Source organism: Vidua chalybeata, chromosome 1, assembly GCF_026979565.1.
Source record: "Vidua chalybeata isolate OUT-0048 chromosome 1, bVidCha1 merged haplotype, whole genome shotgun sequence".
NCBI classification, from domain to species: Eukaryota; Metazoa; Chordata; class Aves; order Passeriformes; family Viduidae; genus Vidua; species Vidua chalybeata.
The window spans coordinates 63,124,983-63,146,326 of NC_071530.1; the positions used below are offsets into that span (position 1 = coordinate 63,124,983).

At 37.4% G+C, this 21,344-nt stretch overlaps 1 protein-coding gene across 1 annotated transcript in view; it reads left to right on the plus strand.

Moving 5' to 3' along the window:
* Window positions 1-21,344, plus strand: part of KIF13A (kinesin family member 13A) — a 104,646-nt gene that overhangs the window by 55,486 nt on the left and 27,816 nt on the right. Inside the window, exons 8-17 of the mRNA XM_053946240.1 lie at window positions 840-974; window positions 1,487-1,599; window positions 6,598-6,709; window positions 7,114-7,326; window positions 8,903-9,013; window positions 10,198-10,332; window positions 11,502-11,632; window positions 13,400-13,486; window positions 13,593-13,759; window positions 18,826-19,036. Coding sequence (XP_053802215.1) covers window positions 840-974; window positions 1,487-1,599; window positions 6,598-6,709; window positions 7,114-7,326; window positions 8,903-9,013; window positions 10,198-10,332; window positions 11,502-11,632; window positions 13,400-13,486; window positions 13,593-13,759; window positions 18,826-19,036 — 1,415 coding nt within the window. The remainder of the gene's footprint in view (window positions 1-839; window positions 975-1,486; window positions 1,600-6,597; window positions 6,710-7,113; window positions 7,327-8,902; window positions 9,014-10,197; window positions 10,333-11,501; window positions 11,633-13,399; window positions 13,487-13,592; window positions 13,760-18,825; window positions 19,037-21,344) is intronic.

Below are 21,344 nucleotides of genomic sequence, written 5' to 3' on the forward strand. Positions count from 1 at the left end.
TTTACCACAACACATTCAAATAAATTAGTATTGTAGAAGGCAATGAACCACTGTAGGCACAATGGAAATAACTAAAACAGTGCAGTTTTATGAATTGTGTAGGACTTTCTTTTTATGAATAAACTGACTTGGAAATCTGATTTGGAAGCGTTTTTTAAAAAAAGTTAATTATTTTTGTAGTGTTATGTCCTACTTTTTATGTTTCGGGGTTTTTAAAACTTTTCTGCAGCATCTGGGCATATTATGCTGTTACAAAAACTGCTTTTACAGCTTCTACGGTGAATTGGTTAGTTTGAAAGCGCACCTCCTTTGTGGAAATTCTATTATGTGTTGTTCATGCTTAGGTTGTGGAAGTCTCAGTAAGCACATATATCAGGCTCAGCATAGTCATCTTTGTCTTGTACAAAGGTACAGGTTGAAATGAGGTAACGTTTTGAGCCAATTAAGTGAAGATAGCATTAGTGCAGGTTGGTAAAGAGATGCCCTGTGTTCACTTGTGTAAGTGAATCCATGCTGGCCTGATTCCTGGCATTACACAATATGATTTGTGATGTGGATGTCAGCAATATATTTCAGCAGCAGATAAGGAAAAGGTGAACTGACTGTAGTTGCTGGGCTTTAAGTGCAGCACTTAAAACAGGGATATGATTTAACATTGTTCTGTGGATTTATATGCCTCTGTACCAATACATCTCAAAATGTGCAAAGAATTTTCTCATTACTTCTACCTTCCCTTCTTCCTCTCTCCCACACACCCTTCCATCTAGATGGGGATTTTGTTTAGCAAGCACAATACTTTGCTTTTATCCTAGCATCCCGTTTTACTCTTTTTGCTCTAGGATATTGAGTCACTGATGTCAGAGGGAAACAAATCACGAACTGTTGCTGCAACCAACATGAATGAAGAAAGCAGCCGCTCTCATGCTGTGTTCAATATTATAGTGACTCAGACACTGTATGACCTGCATTCTGGTGTACGTATTTCTGTTGATTAATTCATGAAGTTGTAGTGGATTCTTCTTCCTTTCTCTTCCACATACTTTATCTGTTTAATTGTGTTTTGACTTTTGATGCCGTGGAGTCCAGTAATCAAGATTGAGAGAACCCTGGAAGAGTGAGGAAGCACACCACATAAAACAAACAATTGGATCACTTTCTAAGATTATGTTGACACCATTAAACTTTCTTAGGTCTTAACTGTTACTGGAGTTAATGTGTTTTAATGGCTTACTCTGCCATAAAGTGATTGATGTTACCACATGACTGATTCTGGTTCCTTGGTGCTTCAGGCCTTTACTAGAAAATATATGGGTGACTTTCAAAGATCTGTAAGACCTCTGACAATTCCTTCATGTCTCATGTCTCAAATGTGATACTTTAACCCACATTATTATGAAAATAGTGTTTCATGGTGCCAGTGTCAAGCATGTTGGTGCTTCATGCCAGTGTTTCTTAGCTGCTGTTCTCCCATGTCCCATCTGTGCAGAATTCCGGAGAGAAGGTCAGCAAGGTCAGCCTGGTGGATTTGGCTGGGAGCGAGCGAGTGTCCAAAACGGGAGCTGCAGGAGAGCGCCTGAAGGAAGGCAGCAACATAAACAAGTAAGACATCGGCTTACGCAGGCTGCAAGCTCTAATCTTGAAGGAATCACTGTTGGTTCCCTGGCCACCTCTTGGTGTGCTTGTCACAAGTCAGCTCAAATGAGCTTCATCAGAAGCAGTTCAATATGGCTCTTTCAGCTGCTCTGTGCTGAGAAGCATGTGTTTCCTGACATTGGCATAGGGATCCTGATTCATACTTGACTCAGATGAAGGCTATATGAATTTTATCTGGAAAAAGTGACAGCAGTGCTCTTTAATTAAGCATATACCTTTTGTGATTCATTTATACACCCTGTCCCCAGGCTCATGTGTTTGTCTCATCATCTGCTCAAGGAAGAATGCAAAGTTGCAGAGTTGAATGGCTTTGTTCCAACATGAATTAAAATATGTAAGGGTATAATGCACAGTTTGAGAAAATCGGATCAGAATGAAGCTGTGTTGGTTTCGCATTGCCTTGGGCATTTGTGCTCAAGTAATGACAAGTTTCAAAGCATGTTTTTAGCCATAATTACTGTGCTATTGTCCAAAAGCAAGAATGTAGCACACTATTACTGCTGTCTAAAATATACTAATTTTTTGGGGAAAAGAGAGTGTAACTGTTACATTAAAAGGTCCTGCTTTTTCTATTTATTTCAAAATGTTACAGAATGTTTTGGTTTTTTATGTTAACAATGACAGTACAGTGTGTGTATGAGCAGCACACATACTTACAATGATTCAAATTTACCTCTTGTTAATTTAAACATATTTACTCTTTCTAGCTTACTTTCTAATCTACTTTGTGTCTAATGTGTCATATTGGTAGCCACATTGGCATAGTTCTTATGAAACAAAATGATGTGGCTGTCTTTGCCTAATGGCAGATACTGTAACCTTACCCCACAGGTTCCTAGTTAAATTGAGATTGCTTTTACTAGAAACTATATTTGTATTTTACATAAACAAAGGTGAAATTAAATGTTTCTTTCTAATTTTTGGGAAAGAATTCAAATGCCACTTCTCCCAACAGCAACTAATAAATTACAAATATAACTATGGATGCAGAAAGACTTCAATTTTTTTTTTCCCCTTTTAGGATCTTTATTCAGTGTTAAACTTGTACGGTATCAATGCAATAGGAGAGGGTTGTTTGGCCTATGCTGAACCTCTGACATTACAGAACTTCAGATAAAAGCACCAAACATGTCTGTAAAAAGTTTTTTAAAAAGAAAGCTAGGCAGCTCTACATTTTCTATTCAATTAAATTCTTATATGATATAAATCTGTAATACTTAGTCCATTTATTTAACATTCTCTATTTGAAATCTCTTTTGGAACTGATAGGCGAAAGAGACTTCTTAGTGCTTGGTGTCCTCTGTTAGAGTTTTGCTGTTGGAGCTTTAATGAAGTCTGACTTTTTTAAGCCTAAAAATAGATGTACATGTTCAGTCAGACTAGTTCTTTGGAGGACATTGTGTGCAATCTTCTTTAGGGTACGATGCAACTTAGTCATTAGGGAAAGATAATAATTTTTTTCTGGAGTACTACATGGTAGAGTATATTTAAACCTTACTATGTCAGCTCCTTTTCTTATTATAGTTCTTTTATAAAAAACCCCAGTAACATATATCAGTGGCATGTGTTATGTTTAATGAGATAAAAAATGGAGCTGCTGGCAACTAAACTTGCTGCTAGTTTTATGTTTTATTGCCTTGAAGAAAAATGTGGAAATAATGTGCCTGTTTATTCAGTGTATGTACTGTTTGTTTCTCATGAAAACTGACTAGAGCTGTGGCTAGATGCAACCTTGGTCCCACCTAGTTGTTAGATGCAACCTTGAAACTTTTCCTGTTGAAAACATTCTTTCCTGTCTTGGGGACAGCATGTTTCAGAGTGGGGCTGCTCTCCCACTTACTGAAGCAACTGAGAGTTGTGTCATTTTGCGTCAACATTTCCCTCAAGTTGTAATAGAGATGACTTCTGTTTTTTTTCTCAGAGCTGGTGCAGAGTTACCTTAGTAAAGGAGGTTTTTGGGAAATGTGCCATACCTCATAGGAAAGCTGGATGTGCTCTTTCCTCTCCAGGATGTGCTAGTTCCCATACCCAGTGCAGAAAAGGAGGTGCTTAACAACTCTTTGTGGTGTAGTTAAAGAACTTCCAGAACACAGTAGTAGGAGGAGGCAGAATAAACAATCTGTTAATTAATGGCTACCAAAAAAAGATGCTTTCTGTGAGCAGTCTGCAATTTTACCTCTGATTAGTAAAATCATAGCTGTTGTCATTTTAACTTTTGAATGCAAAAAGATGATGTGGATGGGGGCAAGGAATGGGTTGGGACAGGTCTGGCTCCAAGCTGATTTGAAGGAAGCTTTTAGTATTCAGAGCTAACTAATAGAAAAGTGGATTCTGCTCATTGAAGTATTTGGTTCTAAATTGTACAGAAGTAGCTTGAATGGGTGTCACTTAGGGACAGAGTTGTTTCCCTGTGATGCGCAAGTGCCACTTCCTTTTGAATGCTGCTGGTTCAGGCCTGTGGTGTGAGTGTGCAAGCTTCCCACTGCCCACTAGCAAGGACAGCCTGGTGCCTGAGGAACAGGGACAAGGAGAACAGACAGTGTGCAGAAATAGCACTTTCCTGTAATCTTGCAGCAAGTCCACTGTGTTTCTTCTGGGGTGACTCAGTCTGCTGTGTGCTGTGGGCTTAGGACTTCTGGTTGATTCATTATATAAGTACCGTGAGATAGGATCAGAGTAATGACAGATCTGATGCATCATCCAGTAAAAAGAGATGGCAGCTGATGAGTCTTGTAATTATTTTGTTGGCCAGCCATTCCTTTTGCTGCTTCCCTTAAGGTCTTTAAACAGCTTTTATTATGAAATCTCAAGCAAACTACATAAACTATTCCAATTTGGCTTTTATTGCAGATGTTACTCTTAAAATAAGATCAGTATTTATAAGGGGGATTATGTTATCACATTTTTTAATCCCATGTTAATAAACTGTACCCTATAATTTTCTGTTTATTAAAATACAGTACCCATAACTCAAATTGGTGTTGCAGCCCAGTTGGGAAATAGTTTTCAAACACAGGTCTTTTTGAATCCCTGTTCATCCTACTTCCCTTCTGACTGTCCATTTCTTTCCCCTCCCTCAGGGTTTGGCTTTGGTTTTCACTTTTCCCCTCATTTAAAGAGAGAAAGAGGAATCAGAGGAAAGTAGTCGAGGGTAGTTTTTTAGTTTTATGCTCCTTGGACTCCATTAGGAGTGTGCTGGTGGTGCTTTTCAGTTGTGCTGGAGGAGGTTGCTGTAGAGCAGTGTGGAGCATCCTACTGTTTGCTCTTGCATGTTTAGCATGCTGTCATCTCTCTCTGTGGAGATCAGTGGCTGGAGGCAAAAACGAGTTCTCCTTTTTCTATCCTCCCCTCACAAGCATTCAGTGGTTATTGGGCTTTTCTTTAGGCTGCAAAACTAAACTTAATTTTCTATTTTTGCTATGAGTTTTTCAGAGGTGAAATCGGAAAGTTATACTACAGGCAAATTTACAAAATAGAGGGCTCTCTTGGGAGTTCAGATTACCTACCTAGCCTTTCCTTAAATTTCTTTTAATTTTGCTCCCAGGTCTGTGCTGTGTTTATATGCAATATTGCATACCTTTTGTGGCACATGTAATGGTTCTTGTTAACTTACCCTTGGATATCTTCCTTAAAATACTCTTCTGCAACATTTTTGTCATTTTCTAAGTGCTATTTCTGAACCAGTGGCGGTTTCAAGCAGCACTGAAATCTCTGTTATAAATATGTGCAAATGCTGCCTATAAACCAAAATAGTATTACTTCTTTGAAAAAAAACATAAGAGACTGGAGTGGAACAGTACAATTAAAAGATTTATTTGACTATCTAATTGCAATGCTGCTAAAGCTTTTTCCTTGGTACTTATAGAGAGTAGCTGGATATTTGAGCCGGAGTGTGACAGACCCAGAATTCTCTTGGGCTTCAGCGATGTCTCCTTTAGGCATCTGTTTAATGTTCTCAGGCTCCTCAACAAGCTCATTATCTTAAACATACTCACCCCAAGAGCCCTGATGTCACTTAAAATTTACACAGGGTTGTATAAGAATTGCATAATATAGTGCACATATGCTTTGAATGGATTGCTGGCAGAGTTACCCCTGTTGGTAGAAGCTGTACCAAAATGCATGAGTTGACTATTTTCTTCAAGTTTCTAGAGTGTTTGGGATTCAGCTGTCTGCTAAAGCAATTTGGGGGCTTTTCTCTTTCACACTGGTGCAGCACCTGTGTAAGTGGGAGATTGTTTGGTCTGTGCCCCCCAGAAGAAGCTGCTGAGGCTTTACCTCAATTATAACCCAACCCATTTGTCAAGGGACCTCCTAATCTGCCTCTTCTGATCAGCAGCCTTCTATGGCTGGTCACTGCTTTACCAGGCAGATGAGTACTCCTGGGCCGTAGCTGGATTTGTTCTGAGGATGCCTCCTTATGGCTGGAGAATTGTTTCGTTTTAGCTGGCATTTGAGTCAGCGTTCTTAAACGCTGTTCCCAGAGCCAGGGGTTCTTGCTGTGCTGCCAACGCTGACTTGTAACACTGTCACGAGACTGCTCCAAATCAGAAGGATTTTTATCCTCTCAGAAGAGGTAGATGTCTAATAAAGGACAGTGATTTTTCATATACTGAAGCAGTCTATTTTAGAGTTTTCAAACTATTCTAAATATTTCAACATAATCTCAGTCTTTCTGAAGTATGATCTTAGTGCCACCTACGATGAAACACTGTCGATACCAGTTTTTTTCCTCCAAACATATAACTTTAAAGAAATACACTGCATTGTTTGGAGCAGGGCAGTGGGCTAGCTGATCTCCTGTGGCCATTTCCAACTTAAATTATTCTATGATATTTTAAAAATTGGATGTGAAGTTCTGCAGAGCAATCCCTTTTTTCTGTGTTTTATTAAATCTGCATTTGGAATATGTATTAAAGCTGTTTTGGTGTTTTGCATTTATAGGTCACTTTCAACACTGGGCTTGGTTATATCATCGCTTGCTGACCAGGCAGCAGGAAAGGGGAAAAACAAGTTTGTGCCTTACAGAGATTCTGTACTCACTTGGCTTCTCAAGGTAATTTATATTTTCTGTCCACCATGTTCACAAGATGTCAGCTTACTCATTTGTAGGATCATTATAATATGCCTCTGTACATGGACTTCCCATCTTTTTTTAAAGAATTGAGTGAAGGTGCTGTCATAGCTATGTTATTCCAAGTAATATGGACAGCTAAGTGTATCTTGTGTTAATTCAATGCAAAATCCTACTTGAATATTTTCAGTTGTAATAGAATCAAAGGTTGTAGAGGTGGCTAGAAATGTTTATAGAACACACAGATTAGTTTATATCCAGAGTACATTTCAGTGCCTAAATAGTACTTTCAGAGCCTTTATTAAGTATTTTAAGTCTCTTTGTGAAGACACTGTATAGTCTCAGAACAATTTTTAACTCCTGAACTTTGTGTGGCTGCTCTACAGGACAACTTGGGAGGAAACAGCCAAACTGCCATGATAGCCACAATTAGTCCAGCAGCAGACAACTATGAAGAAACGCTCTCAACTCTGAGATATGCAGACAGAGCCAAAAGGATAGTTAATCATGCTGTGGTGAATGAAGATCCAAATGCTAGGGTCATCAGAGAATTACGTGAAGAAGTTGAAAAACTGAAAGAACAGCTCTCACAAGCTGAGGTAATTTTATACACAGTACAATGTAAAATGAGTTTCTCAAATGTCACATTCTGGGAGACCCAGCTTTTTTACAAAACATGGAAAGGAAGAGTCTTGCACCCATTCTTTTTTCTTTCTTTCCTTTTTAAAAAAAAAATTAACCTTTTTTCCTGAATCCAACATAATATCTGCTTATCTTTAATAACTTTTAAATGAGGACAACAGTGTACTGATGGTGACTCTTTTCAGTTCTTGAGGAACTCAAGGCCAAGCAATAATTGATGCAGCACAAATAAGGACTAGATTACATCTTCACTGTGTAGACTCATTTATTAGCAGATTTTTTTTTTTTTTTTTGCATTGCTGAACTATATGTAATATCAGTTGGAAAAGTGTGAAAAGCCATAAATCCATTATTGGACAATAAAATTCAGGGGACATATCTCTCTGACATTTGTGAAAATCTATTAAAAATTGTCAGAAATGCAACACTGAAAACCATCAACAATTTGCTTCACTGCTTTAATAGTTGACACAGTATGATAGATGCTTATCTTAGATTTATACTTCTATTTGAAGAATGAAGTATCCAGGTAGGATAGTTTATTTTGTATCCAGGATATCTGAACAAATTAGGTGCTTAAAAGGTTGGAAAATATTTTTGATCTTTTCAGGAAGGACACAAAATACTTATAGAAAAGGAACAGAACTGTGCTTGAGGGTAAATTTGTGTGGTGTTTAAATTTCATCATCATTTAAAGAATAGTGTTATTCATGTGAACACTTCTTTATAGAGTGAAATGGGAAAATCTTCTTTAAGGAAAGGGAGCCATTCACTTTTTTCATAAATAAAACCCTGTTCTAAGCTCTTATTTTAATTTGGAAAACATTATTGTAGCATGTTGGCAGGCTGCAGCTGAACACAATCAGTAGGAAGGTGTCCAAAGTCTTACTAATTATTTTGTTAAGTGTTTTCTCATCTACTTTCTGTTAAAAGCAGTTATATAGGGTTATAGGCCAGCCTGTTGAATTGTTACTTGGCACTGGACATCTTCAAGCCCTTTGCTTTTGTTTCCTGTTATGAAATGAGAAGCCTGTGTTAGCTCCAGAACATGCCTTCCTTTGAAGATAATCAGGGTCAATCTGAAAGCTTTAATGCAACTCTAAGAACACTTAAAAAGCCAGGATAAAATGGAAGGCTAAATGTCTAGAGGAATTTGTGTTTGAAACTACTGTTGGAAGAAAGATGTTGCACTTGAACTTCAGACCGCTAGGAATTAAAGTTTTTAAATATTGACATATTTTTATACAGACAGTGAACTTTGAGTGGCCAGGCCCAGATTTTTGTTCTTTTCATTAGCTCTGGAGCTATGTCAGTCTTCAGCTACTTCAGATCTGGAGCCAACAAAGGTGGTTTCTGTCCTTCTCCTTTGCAAGTTTCCTATTTCTTCAACTTCTACCTTGAAAAACCTGGGGACATAGTAAAACTCTGTGCTTGTTGCATTTGATATTATGTTGCTGTGTTCAAGTTCCTTGTGCAAGCAGATGTCACAGTAGTAAAAGAAGCTGAGGGTTTTTGCCAATTTCTACCTTTTAGGCCATGAAGGCACCAGAACTGAAGGAAAAATTGGAAGAATCAGAAAAGCTAATAAAAGAGCTGACAGTCACCTGGGAAGAAAAGCTAAGGAAAACAGAAGAAATTGCACAGGTACTTCAGAAATTTTCAGGAGGAAAGCCAGATACTCATATAGTACTAGTCAGCTGAACTTCATGAACTTTAGCAGAGTCTGCTGTTTTCCCACCACCTCTTTGAAATGTCTGTGAATTTTTGTCTTTTCCCCTTGTTTCTGGTTTTGGGGTGGGTTCATCTGGTTGTTGGCTTTTCTTTAAAGTCTAGATTTTATTAACCTTAACCTAGTGGTGATAGTCATGATAGTATTGATAAAAGCCACTATTTGATTTTAAAATAAAACATCAAAGTATGTTTGGGCAGCTCATTTATTTGTAAGACCACAGTGGGACCATAGACATGTTTCCCTTGAAGTGACTAAGGAAGTGAAGAATGACAGAAGGATCAGAATTGTGGGTGGTATTTGTTGCTTTTGCTTTTAGTGATTTCTAGCCAGAAAAGGAAATTGTGTACATGTAGTCACTAATGTTTGTTTATTATTATTTTTGTATATTAAAAAAAATACTTCTGGATTCTAGTGTACTCTTCCATCATTGCCTCCATCCACAGCTTGAAGAAAAAGTGGTGTTGGTTTCTCTTTCTAGTCCTGGTGTTCCAGAAGCATATTTTCTGCAACCACTGTTTAAATAAATTTTGAAAAAAGAAAAGAAGGGGCGAGGGGAAAACCCAAACCTAACCAGCAAAACAAAACAAAACAAAAAAAAAAAAAAAAAGAACTAAAAAGCCCCACATAAACCACAAAAAACAAACAAACAAACAAAAAACCCTAACAAAAAGACTCATGTAATCAAGTAAGTGCTTTAGCTGAATTAATAATAAAACTGCAAAAGAATAAGCCTAAACTGTGGCAATGTTATTTTCTAAATCATCTATGACTATGATTATCTTTGAAGTACTTAGAACACATTGTGTTACTTATATATAGGTTTAATAAACTCAGTAGAGCTGTGTAGGTAAGCCTAATAAATTTAATAGGACTGCTTAATTAAGCTCCACTTTGGGGAGGCAGGTGTTTGAGGATTACATCTAACTTTTCATGGTTGGTGTGTAAAAATAAATTCTACTGACCTTATGGTACCTGTCCAGTATCTGGTGGTGATATGCAGAATACATACTCAACATGTGTATCTTCAGCTTTAGTTGCTCTGTGCTTGTCCCTACATATTGCAACAGGCAAGATTAACCTATTTTTGTGCTTGCAGGAGAGGCAAAGACAGCTGGAGAGCATGGGAATCTCCCTTGAGTCTTCAGGTATCAAGGTTGGGGATGACAAGTGTTATCTGGTGAACCTGAATGCAGACCCTGCGCTCAATGAGCTTTTGGTTTACTATTTAAAGGTAAGGGTGTGAACAGGATATGTACACAGAATGGAAGAACACTTGCTTTGAATTTCTAGCTCTAATTTACTCAGAGGGGATGTAGATTTTTTTGCTGCAAAATAGGGTAGGCCTCCTCCTACTGTTTAGGCTTTTGTTCTCCCTTCGGTTCAGCTCCCTGCAGTTCAGCTTCACTGTTTTCCTAATTGATCTCCTGATTGCCAACAGTAGGAGAAATGCTCAGCGTGGGCTAGTGTTGAGATAAATTCTAGCTTTTCCAGGCAGGATGTGCCTGGCCGGTGGTCTTCTGGCCTGAACTTCAAGCAGGAGCTTCATAGTAGATACTTCTTTTTGTTAGGGAGCTGGGAATTGCTTTAAATAGACTTAACCATAAAGAGATGATGTTCAGTAGTACTCAGTAAGAATAACATAGTCTTCAATGACAGGAAAGCTTATGAGAGAGGGGGTTAAGAAAAGCACTGCTAAAAATTTGCAGAAATGTATTTTCGCAGTGTCATTAGCTTTCATACCATTCTGTTTTGCATTTCCCATGCTAGAGTGAAGAAGTGTCAAATACAAACCTAGTAGGTTTGTAGGGAAATGTGAGAGCTGCTTGTCAATAATATATGAAAGACTATTTTGTCTTATTTTATAGCTACTCTTCTGCTTTGATAGCTGAAGGAGGGCTTAAGTATTTGAACAGTAGCAAATAAAACACAACCTCTCAAACACTAACAAAATAAACTATTTCAGCAGAACATAAAATATGACTTAGAAGTATGTAGAGAATAGTATGTTTTGTTGAGTTGCTGTATAGCTGTTTTCTGAAAAGCAGAGAAGTGCACCTTGTTTTACTATCCATTCTGTTCTCTTAATTATGCCTATATGACATGACTGATTTTCTTCTAGTTTTTGTGCTTAATGTATGCATGCAGACATAATATGAGAATACTTCTAAATCAGAATTTGTGTGTCACTGCTTTATATTGCTTTAGCTAAAACTGTATGAAGATGAAGTTCAGGGCAGAACAACGGTTTGTGTGTGATTGTTGCAGTCTTCAGATCTGCTGTGGCACCATTTCTGCTAGACAGACACGCAAACTCTGCAGTCTCAGCACTTCAGCTAATATTTTCTTAGTTATGTCAACAGTGGTAGTTTGCTTGTCTCTTAGTAACAGCTTGTTTCCTAGGATCACACAAGAGTTGGTGCAGATACCTCTCAGGATATACAGCTCTTTGGTATAGGAATCCAACCAGAACACTGTGAGATTGATATTGCTTTAGATGGAGAAGTTACACTCACACCAAAAGAAAATGCAAGGTAAGGAAGATCAGCAGCACTTTCCATTGAAATGGAAATTTGCTTTTCTTTGACAGATAGTGACTTTCATGTGTTTTTATTTTACACAGACAGAAGTACCTTTATGTTCTGATCAATGAGTATTTTCAAGACAGTTGACTTAAACAGATACTTAGAGGGGAAATTTGGCAATTAAAACTAAGAATTCCCTGCACATGTAAACACCCACCTACCCACCCGCTCTGCGGGGCAACAGGCTATCAGTGGTATGGCTTGGAATAAGCCATCCAGGAAGGTATTTGGTAGGAGTGAGGGGCCATTGCCCGTCTGTATCTTGGGTTATAACAAGATCCCTCAGGTGCTGCTGGCTGTCCTGGCCTGTGTGATGGGATTGTAGCCTGTGTCTTGATGGCAGAGAATAAATGGTGCCTGTTGAGTAGTTCCTGTTGTAAAGTTCAATATTTTGTGAGGAAGAGGTGCTTTAAAGGTCTGAATTCTTTTCTAAATCCTTAATTACTGTTGTGTCTAGTTAATATGCAGTGTAAAGTAACACTTCACCTTTTGTTTCTACTTCTGTATTTTAATCATTTTTCATCCCAGGGCCACTGTGGCTCCTTGGGTGGAATTATAAATGTCTTTGTCACTTGATCTCCAATAGCATGTGATAAAGCAGTACCTGTGTCCTAGTTAATAGTCTTGCTGCTTGTCTGAAATTTGAGTATCTAAATAATGTACAGATTAGTATCAGAATGAGAAACTGAAGTTTGAGAGACACATAAAAATCTGATTTCTTTCATTCTTCCTTTAGTAAAATGCATTTGTATTTTTCTTCTGCAGCCTACAGTACAAAATTTCAAACAGATGGGATTCAGGCTTGTGGTGATAGAGTTACTGTACTGGAAATCAGTCATTTTGACTGGCAGGAACAAGGGCACATGTCAGTGGAAAAAATATATTTTGTTTTACTCATGGCTGATCTGCAATGCTTAAGTAACTGTTCTTAAGATATGAGTATCAACAGAAATTTAACTACCAGAATTTCATTGAAAAAAGTTAAAGATGTGATTTAAAATGAAATGTTTACGTGTTTGTGTTGACTTACATGAGAAAGACTGCTGAAATGAGAGTGCTCTATCTGAAAAGCCTTTTTCATTTTACTGAATTTTTTCCCCTTTGAAATAAAATGTTCTGCTGTGTGACTCACACATGCAAAAGTTCAACAGCTCAATTTTTCCCATTTTGTGATTGAAACTTAAATACAAAGAAACCTACAAAGAAATACAGCAGTATACCAGATGTTTGCAAAAATAGACCCTTGTTAATAATAGAGACTCCATTTGTTGAAAGAATAAAACTTGGATCTAAGAATCTTTTCTTACGCGTGAATGCCGAATATGTTAACAGCATGTTTCACAACTCGGTGTTGACTAAGTTGTATCTTGAAGAGCTCTATCAGTAGGATTTGCATACATTTATGTTTGGACTTCATAAGTTTATAAGAAACAGGCAGTGACCCAGTTTGAGAAACAGGCATTTAAAGAAAACTTTGCAACCAAAATCAGCCCTGTCTGTGTGTTTACTGAAGAGTTGTACCAGCCAAAGCCAGAGGGGAAAGGTGCTAATTCTGACAATAGAAATCAGACCAGTAACTTTCCCATTGATTCTTTTATGAGAACCTAGCTGGTTTGGTACCATATGATTCAAGTGACTGTCAGTAGATGGGAGAAACAGCAGCTCTTCAATCTTTTATATTCAGGATTTCACTGGAGTTGTATTTTTTTCTTTCAGATCCTGTGTAAATGGTGCACTGGTATGTTCTGCCACTCAGTTATGGCATGGAGATAGAATATTATGGGGAAACAACCACTTTTTTAGGTAATAGTTAATGTTTATATTCCACCCATTTTACATTCAGCCTATTTTTTCCTTTCATTGTTCTAGATAATTTTTTTTTATAAACTGAATTTCCATCTTTACTCAGAATCAATTTACCAAAGAGGAAACGTCGAGATTGGCTGAAAGACCTTGAGAAAGAAACCTCCTTAGGAGAGCATGATCTGGATGCAGCTAGTGAAGCTTCTTCAGAGCCAGACTACAACTATGAGTTTGCACAAATGGAAGTTATTATGAAGACACTGAATAGCAATGGTAAGGCAACTGTCAGATAAAAATGTTCTTTTGGGTTGTGTAACAAATTCAGCCTGGAACTCAATTTCTGGGTCAAACAAGCAATACACTTGTTTCAGGGGTATTTGGGGGATTTTTAGGAGAAGATATTATACAGAAACAATGTTAAGTGTGTGCAAATATATATATATATATGTAAAAAAAATATGTGCACCTAGGTATAAATACACACACAGGTTAGTAGTTGGTTTGTGCCCTGACACGATTTTATCTGTACCTCTGCTCTCTTTTATAGTGCAGCTGAGTTGTAACCATATGTAACCATATGTCAAATGATCATCGAAGTTTACTAAATTCTTGGTTTTGCAAGTTACTGTAGAAAAAAGGGATGCATCATATATGGCTCAGTTAGTTTCATCCTCCTTTTTGTTTCAAATGTTACTGACACCATTTTAACCTTATTAAAAAAACATTGAAATGATAAAGCAATAAGCAAATGCCAACTTGTTTTTCCACTCTTGATCACTCTCAATATTTCATTTCATCTTTGTTAAAACAAATTGTGATGCTTTTTTGGAACAACATAATAAGGTACAATATAGATAAAATAATGGTATGGTGTATATTAAATAGGCTTTTTCATGATTTCCAGAAGGCAGGTCATAGTTCATGTAATACAATAGAGTATAAAGAAATGCTGAAAAACTTGGTAAACTACGGAATGCTTTGTACAGGTGTTTTAAATACACAAAATCAGAGAGGCAAATACCCTGGAGTTTGGTCCCTGATCAAGAAGACACAGTAGATGGTCGTTCATTGCTTTCTGTTCTCCTTTCTTCATCTCTTCACAGTATTTCCATTTTTTGCTTTGGTTTGCATGTTGAAATACAGCATTTACTTTTTATTTCGCCTCCTCTTATTGTTTTACTTTCTCTGTTTTGCCATTGAGTACAGGATGATGGTTTCATATGTTTGATGCAGCAATACTTTGCAGGGTTTTTTACAGTTTAATGAGGTTGCTTCTTGTGTGAGTTACAAGATCAGGTCACTTAAATTGATATGAAATTGCTGTTTGATAACTGGAATAATCTCATTATGGTTCACTCATACCAGGAGATGAATTTCAGAGGAATCTGCCATCATGGTGGTCTTCAGTCTTGTCATCCCTTGTGAAGATTCTGTTGCCTGTTTTAAGGCCTCAAACCATCCCATATCTGTGCCAAAACTGGGACAAAGGTTTTGAACTCAATTGGCTTGTGCATGAGGCTGCTGGAAAAGTCTGAAAGCATTAATTGATGCTTGATCTGCTTGTTACTAACTGGAGATTTGACTCAAGTGTATCAGTCTGTAATGAACAGGGGGTCACATTTTTTGGTTTTCATGTGTTATCCAAGTGATTGAAATGATTGTTCACAACATTCCAAGCGTCTTTACATTTTAGTTCAGTAAGCTTTTCTGATTGTGGTCCAGACCAGTTTTTATTTTTGTTGATTGCTTTCTGTGTCTTGGTCAAGAACAGTTTCAGACCTTGCTGTTTCTTAAAGCTCTTTCTTCTCTACTGCAGAACAAGTGTTTGTAGTCATACACATCACTCTGTTTCAGAAGGGTAATATCCCAGTTTCTGCTGCTTCTGCTCACTCCCACATAGGTGTTGCTTAACTAAATTGGAGTAGTTAGTGATAATAAAATGCTGACAAAACAAGTGACTGTGAGGATCATAGCCTGCTCTTTTGATTTGAAGTTAGATAAACAGAACCTAGCAGCACTTTCTCAGTGGTATAGCTAAAGTACCTTTTTTCTTTCAGTTTGTTGTGTAAGTGAAGTGGCTTTGCTACAGTACCATTTATTTATTCTTCCTTAAAAAGAAAAATAGATGTGAGTAAGGAGGAAGAAATAACTAAATGCCTGAAGACTGTTAATTCTATTACACATATTCTCTGGGGAAATCCTAAGAGGGGAAAGAAGAGGTACTTTAAAAATTTGATTAGATAATTATTTTATAATCTTGTATAGATACAGCCCAAAAGCAAGAGGGTTTGGTTTTCCTTTGTTTTGGTTTTTGGATTCTTCCCCCCCCCTCCCCGGATTTTTTTGAGAATTATAATCCTCTTTAAATAAATATCCTGGCTTCTCCAGGGTGCAAACACATTTGTTTTTACAGCATGTAACCAGTACAACAGTGTCACAGACTCCATCCAGCTCCAAAGAGCCTCTGAGGAAAATATGTAACTTTGAAAACTGCTGTAAAGAAAACATCCCGATTCTTTCCTTCCTTCAGCATGTTAACTTTCTTTGTGGGATTCTGTCAGATCAGCTTTGTACTGCTAATTTGTGATGCTGGTCAAACACAGAATGCATCAAAGAAGTTTACTTTATTCTTGTATACTGTGCAGCAGTTAAGTAAACAATGTGATTAGGTTAGGCAGCTTCTCATTTTAGCAAACAAAACTGTTACAGTTCAGGGAGAGGATTTTCATAAAACTTAGCAAAGCAGCCTGTGTCATAACCCTTTTCTAGCTTGCTTAGACAAATATACTTGCAAGAAATGTTAGGGAATTTATTCAGCATCAGTGTGACTGGATTAACAGATTCCAGATGTGAATTAAGTGACATTGTAGCAAGGTAATAAATGCTGCTCATCCTATGAAGAAAATAGATCTTTATATTCTGTGTTAGTAGTGTATGATTTTGCAGGGGATTAACTGCATATGAATATTTTTTCAGGGTCATTGAACTCTTGTCATATAAATATGTAAAGGATTGGGACTTGGAACTTCTAACACTGTATGGAATTTGCTGTGTATTTGGCAGGCACTGGGTAGAATCTTCCTTAATTTATTTGACTTTGCATGAGGAAGCCAAAATTGCAGAACATGGTGTTTAAATTTAATTTAAACACTGTTGTAGCTCTTTTGAATTGTAAAAAAATCATGACTGTTTATTTCTTCAAATTCTACCTTGATAGTTTATAACTCGCACCATATTTTTTTCTTGTGACAGCCTTAAATGTTTTCTTAGTAAACGCTTTCAAAAGCTAAATGAAAAAGTTTTCTAAGACTGTGAATTTACCTTTTGCATTACAAGACAAGCATAATCCTTCTTTTTTTCCCAAGCAGTACAGGATTATGTTACAACTGGAAAGTTTTATACTAGGTTCTTGCATCTCGTTCCAAATACTTATCATGGTGTAATTTGATCCTATGGTTGTTGTGATCCTGTAAATCTAAGTAGCTGAAAAGTTTACTTTTATTAAAAAAATCTGCTTCTTGAACTCATAGCTGCTCTTTGAGCCATTTAGGAAAGTCTCATCTTAATGAGTCAGCCTTAGATTAATTCCCTGTGTTTGCAAACACAATGGAGGGATTTTAATTTCTTCCATGTCTCTATCATCTGTGTAATACCTGATTGTCTCAAACATTCTTATAAATAACTAAAACTGGTTTGGGGAATTATGCAGCAAAGCATGGTATTATCTGGAGGAGTTAGGAGGATCATGATGGTGCAGATGAACATTAATAACTTGTTTTGTAGCCCAGAATTTTAGAACTTGGTTCAGTCAGGGTTTTTTTCTTGCACTGTTTAAAAGCTAATAATAGCTAACTTCTTTCTGAGAATGTCATGTACTAAAAAGTAATATTTCTAGTTATTTTAAGACACTTTTATGCATCACTAGTTTGCTATTTGGTTGCTATTTATACTGACTGATTTTTAACTTTGTGCTTTATAATTACCGTTGTGGTGGTATTTATGATGCCTTTGTGTGAGGCCAGTGATTTCTTCCATGAATAAGGCCAGGGACACAGAAGCAACTTGCAGAAGTGTTTGCAAAAAGCAAAGAGAAGATGGTTTATAACTAAATCACACAGATGTGTTTTTTGGTTTTGTCGGGTTTTTTTTTGAGTGGCACACCTCTAGTCACAAAATGGGACAGTGTAATTAAATCTAGGTTTATTTTTCTCTCTCCTTTGCAATAGACTGGCATCCCTAAAAGTTGCAGCAGCTCCTTTTTTTTTTTTTTTTTTTTTAGTTTAATAATGAAATGGAAGAGGTATCACAAACAATTATTTTAAAGCTGAAGTTCTTTGCATTTGAAAATCCTGGCATGTCGTAGAGCTGCAGTATTGCTTCCTCTAACAGTCAACCACTCCAGCTTCGGAACTCCTATCCCTTCCTCTTGTGGTGTACAGAATCAGCAATCTATTGGGTGGTGTGCTGTCACTCATCTAGATTGGTCCTCTTGCAAACAACTTTTTTTGCTATATTTGAGCTTTCAGAGATTTGTGCATGAACCAGGTATATATACTGGTAGTACATAGAACTTAATCTATTAAATGGCTCTTTCAGAGGCACAGGCATTGGACCTAAGCTCGGGAACAGAGAGAGTAATGTTTCATTAATTTGAATGCACTTCAGATTTATCCCTAGCTGATTGACACAAGCAGTTTTTTCAGGATAGAATATCCAAACAGATATTTGTTCAGTGTTGATACCGAGATGAAATGTGGTTTGTAAAGCTAAATGCAGAAGGCCCCCCCACAGACGTATTTCGTCTGCCTCAGTGCTGTGCAGTACATTTGCGCAGTGTGATGCGTGATCAGTCATTTGTTTGTCTCAGTTTTCATCTGCAGCTCTCCAACATGTTTCATTCTCTGCCAAAACAGAGAAAGTACATTGCCTTTTACTTCCTTAAGTTGTTTCCTCCTCTGGTTAACATCATCTTCCCTTGTGTTTTGCTTTGTTTTCTTATTAATTTGTTTCCTTTTCCATCCATTTATTTTTTCCTACTGGGATTCTGGACTATATTATAACTACACAGCACTTAAATGTGCAATAGGCAAGGGTCTTAACCATTGTTCCAGCCTTCTGCATGCCATTTATTTTTTTAATTTTAGTTTGGGTGTATCTATTTAATGCAATATTTATTAATTTGGATTCTGTTTTGGGATGCAGTTTGTGTTTGCAGACTCTAGGGTACGTTGATTGCTGTTTCCAACTAAAGAATGGGTGTCCTATAATGCTGAAATGGCATTTTCTCATGTTTTCTGGGTTTTTTTTTTCCTCTTTTTTTCCCCTTCCCTTCTTTTTAGACCCAGTACAAAATGTGGTCCAGATCTTGGAGAAGCAGTACTTGGAGGAGAAGCGGAGCGCTCTGGAGGAGCAGCGGGTGATGTATGAGCGCGAGTTGGAGCTGCTGCGGCAGCAGCTCTCCCCTGAAAGGCAGCACCAGCATGGCAGCGACAGGCTCTCCTACACTGCTCAGGCTGCACAGCAGAAAGTGAATCTCTGGACAGAGGAGAGGTAAGAATACCAGAGTTAAAACAAACAAAGTAGTAAGAACTACAAATGGTGAAAGATGTGGCTGGAACCTTGCATCCAAAATCAGTAACACTTTTTGTGGAGTTGATGTGCAGAATAAGATCTGCAGTTCCACCAAAGCATTAGCATTTTGTTTAGGGCTGAATTGTGATGTTTAATATGTGGAAGATTTAACACACAAAAGACATAAAAAATGTAGCTTTTTTTGAGCAATATTATAGTTCAGTTTTCTGTGGTTTGCTTTTTGTTGGTTTGTTTTTTCTTTTTTTTTTAACTTGAAAGCTGCTTATGAAATGTTTCGTTTTGCAATTACTGTTTTAGTTAGTGAAAAAAGAAAAGAATAGTGCAGAAAGGTAAACTTGTCAACTAAGACTAAAGAGTCCAGTAAGGAGTATTGTGTTTTGCAGGTATACAATGAAAGCAGTAATATTTTGCGATCAAAAAGCCATAAAAAATACAGAGAATGGGGAACAGTGTATGTTTGTACGTGTGTGTTTCTAAACGTAAGCCCAGCTTTAGCAGAGACTTGCTCTCGTTGAGCTGCTTAGGAAGTTAAAGGCTTGCCATGAGGTGAATCGGCCTCTTTGCAAAGGAATAACAGGCAGCTGAATGCAGCCTTCATGAAAGACCATCATGAGGTTTGTGGGAACAGTTGAAAGGCAGTCTAGGAAGATGTTAGAAGAGTGTCTACATTTTGACAATGGAAGAAGCTTGTTCTTGGTGTCATTCTATATGTAGCGAGTTTGTGTGCTCTTTTTTATGTAAGTATTTTTTGCTTTATTCTTCACCATTAAAAAACCAAATCAAATTACAAGAGGGATCTAAACCAAGATAGTGAAGATTGTTTTGCAGCTTTAAGTTGAGAGTGTCAGAAATAGAACAAAACAGATCTTGGTTTAGTTTTTGTGCAAGATTTTGTTTTGTAATTTCTTCCCAGTTCAACCTGGGAAAAAAACCTAAACAAATAGCTAACTGTTGACCAGTGATGACTAGAATGTTTTTCATGGCAAGTGTAGGGAGAAGCAGTTCTATGATTCAACATTAATTAAAATAATTATTTGCCCCTGTAAAAGCTAAAAACAGAATCATTGGGATCTGAATGTAAAATGTCGCAGAGTCATGGTTGGGATTTTCAGACTCTTTTAGGGCTGCACAAGGAGTGCAGAGTGAGAAATGTGTTAGCTGGAGGCCTTTGTATTTAGAACTGCTTTGAGCACAGCAAGGTCCTCAAGAAATCATTGATAACGAACTGCAGCAGCAGAGAAGATAACTGGGCTTACTGGTAGTGGAGGCAGTACCTCTAGAAAGATGCAGCAGAAGGGAAAAGGGAGTAGCAAAAAACTTGCCTGTCCTTGGGAGCTGTGAAGAGAAAATGGTAATTGATTTGCTTAAGATTACCCACCATAACTAAGTAATCACAAAAAAGAGAATCTGGAGTGATATCAAGGCTAAGTGTTCCATCAGCTTTCATTTCTCAGTAGTTATTAGGTCTTTCTGAGGAGGAGCTATGCTTTGAACAAGAAGTTTTGCCTCTGAATTTCATGGGTGAATGCTATACTCTGTATAATTGTTGAACTGCTTGAAGCCTGTACTTTGCTGCATTGTAAAGAAAAGGAGAATGGATTCTCATTGGAGCAATTCATGAGCAGTCTGATAATGTTTTGGTGATAATGCCATTGACTAAGCGGTTTTCTGGAAGAACTCATTATCAGTTTCCTGTCCTTCAGAATATCCTTTTAGGTATACTTTTTATTTATTTGTAGTTCTAGAAAAGGTTTTGGCTGCTGAAAAAATAGGAAAAAAATCATCTTAAAAAAGAAACCAGGAAAAAAATCTTTGAGTGGTTTCTGCTGTAAAAGCATGGCAACATGTTGCTGAGTGGATGTTTACCAGCCAACTGGCCAGAGGTCAAGAAATCCTGAGAAGAATGGGAAGACTGGATGTGAAAAATGTGCAAAAGTTCAAAGAGTCTGAATTGCAAGGGATTTGGTGGGTGTAGTTTTAGCTATCTCTCTGTTGCTGTTGCAAATGAAGCTGAGCTCTAATGGATCAGCCAGCAAAATTAATTTGATAGGTATCGTATGTGGGCATGTGGCTGTATCTGTCAGATCAGTTGGAACACATTGCACAGAGGTTATTCCCACTTTCTGTTGACTGTGGAAGGACAGATGATACCTGGCCTGTTGTTAAATCCTGTTGGCATAAAGTTAACTCATTGTAACTTTGAACAAATTTTATTTGCTGGGGAGGTGATGAGTGTCAGTTGTTTCTCTTTGTCTGGCTTAAATGA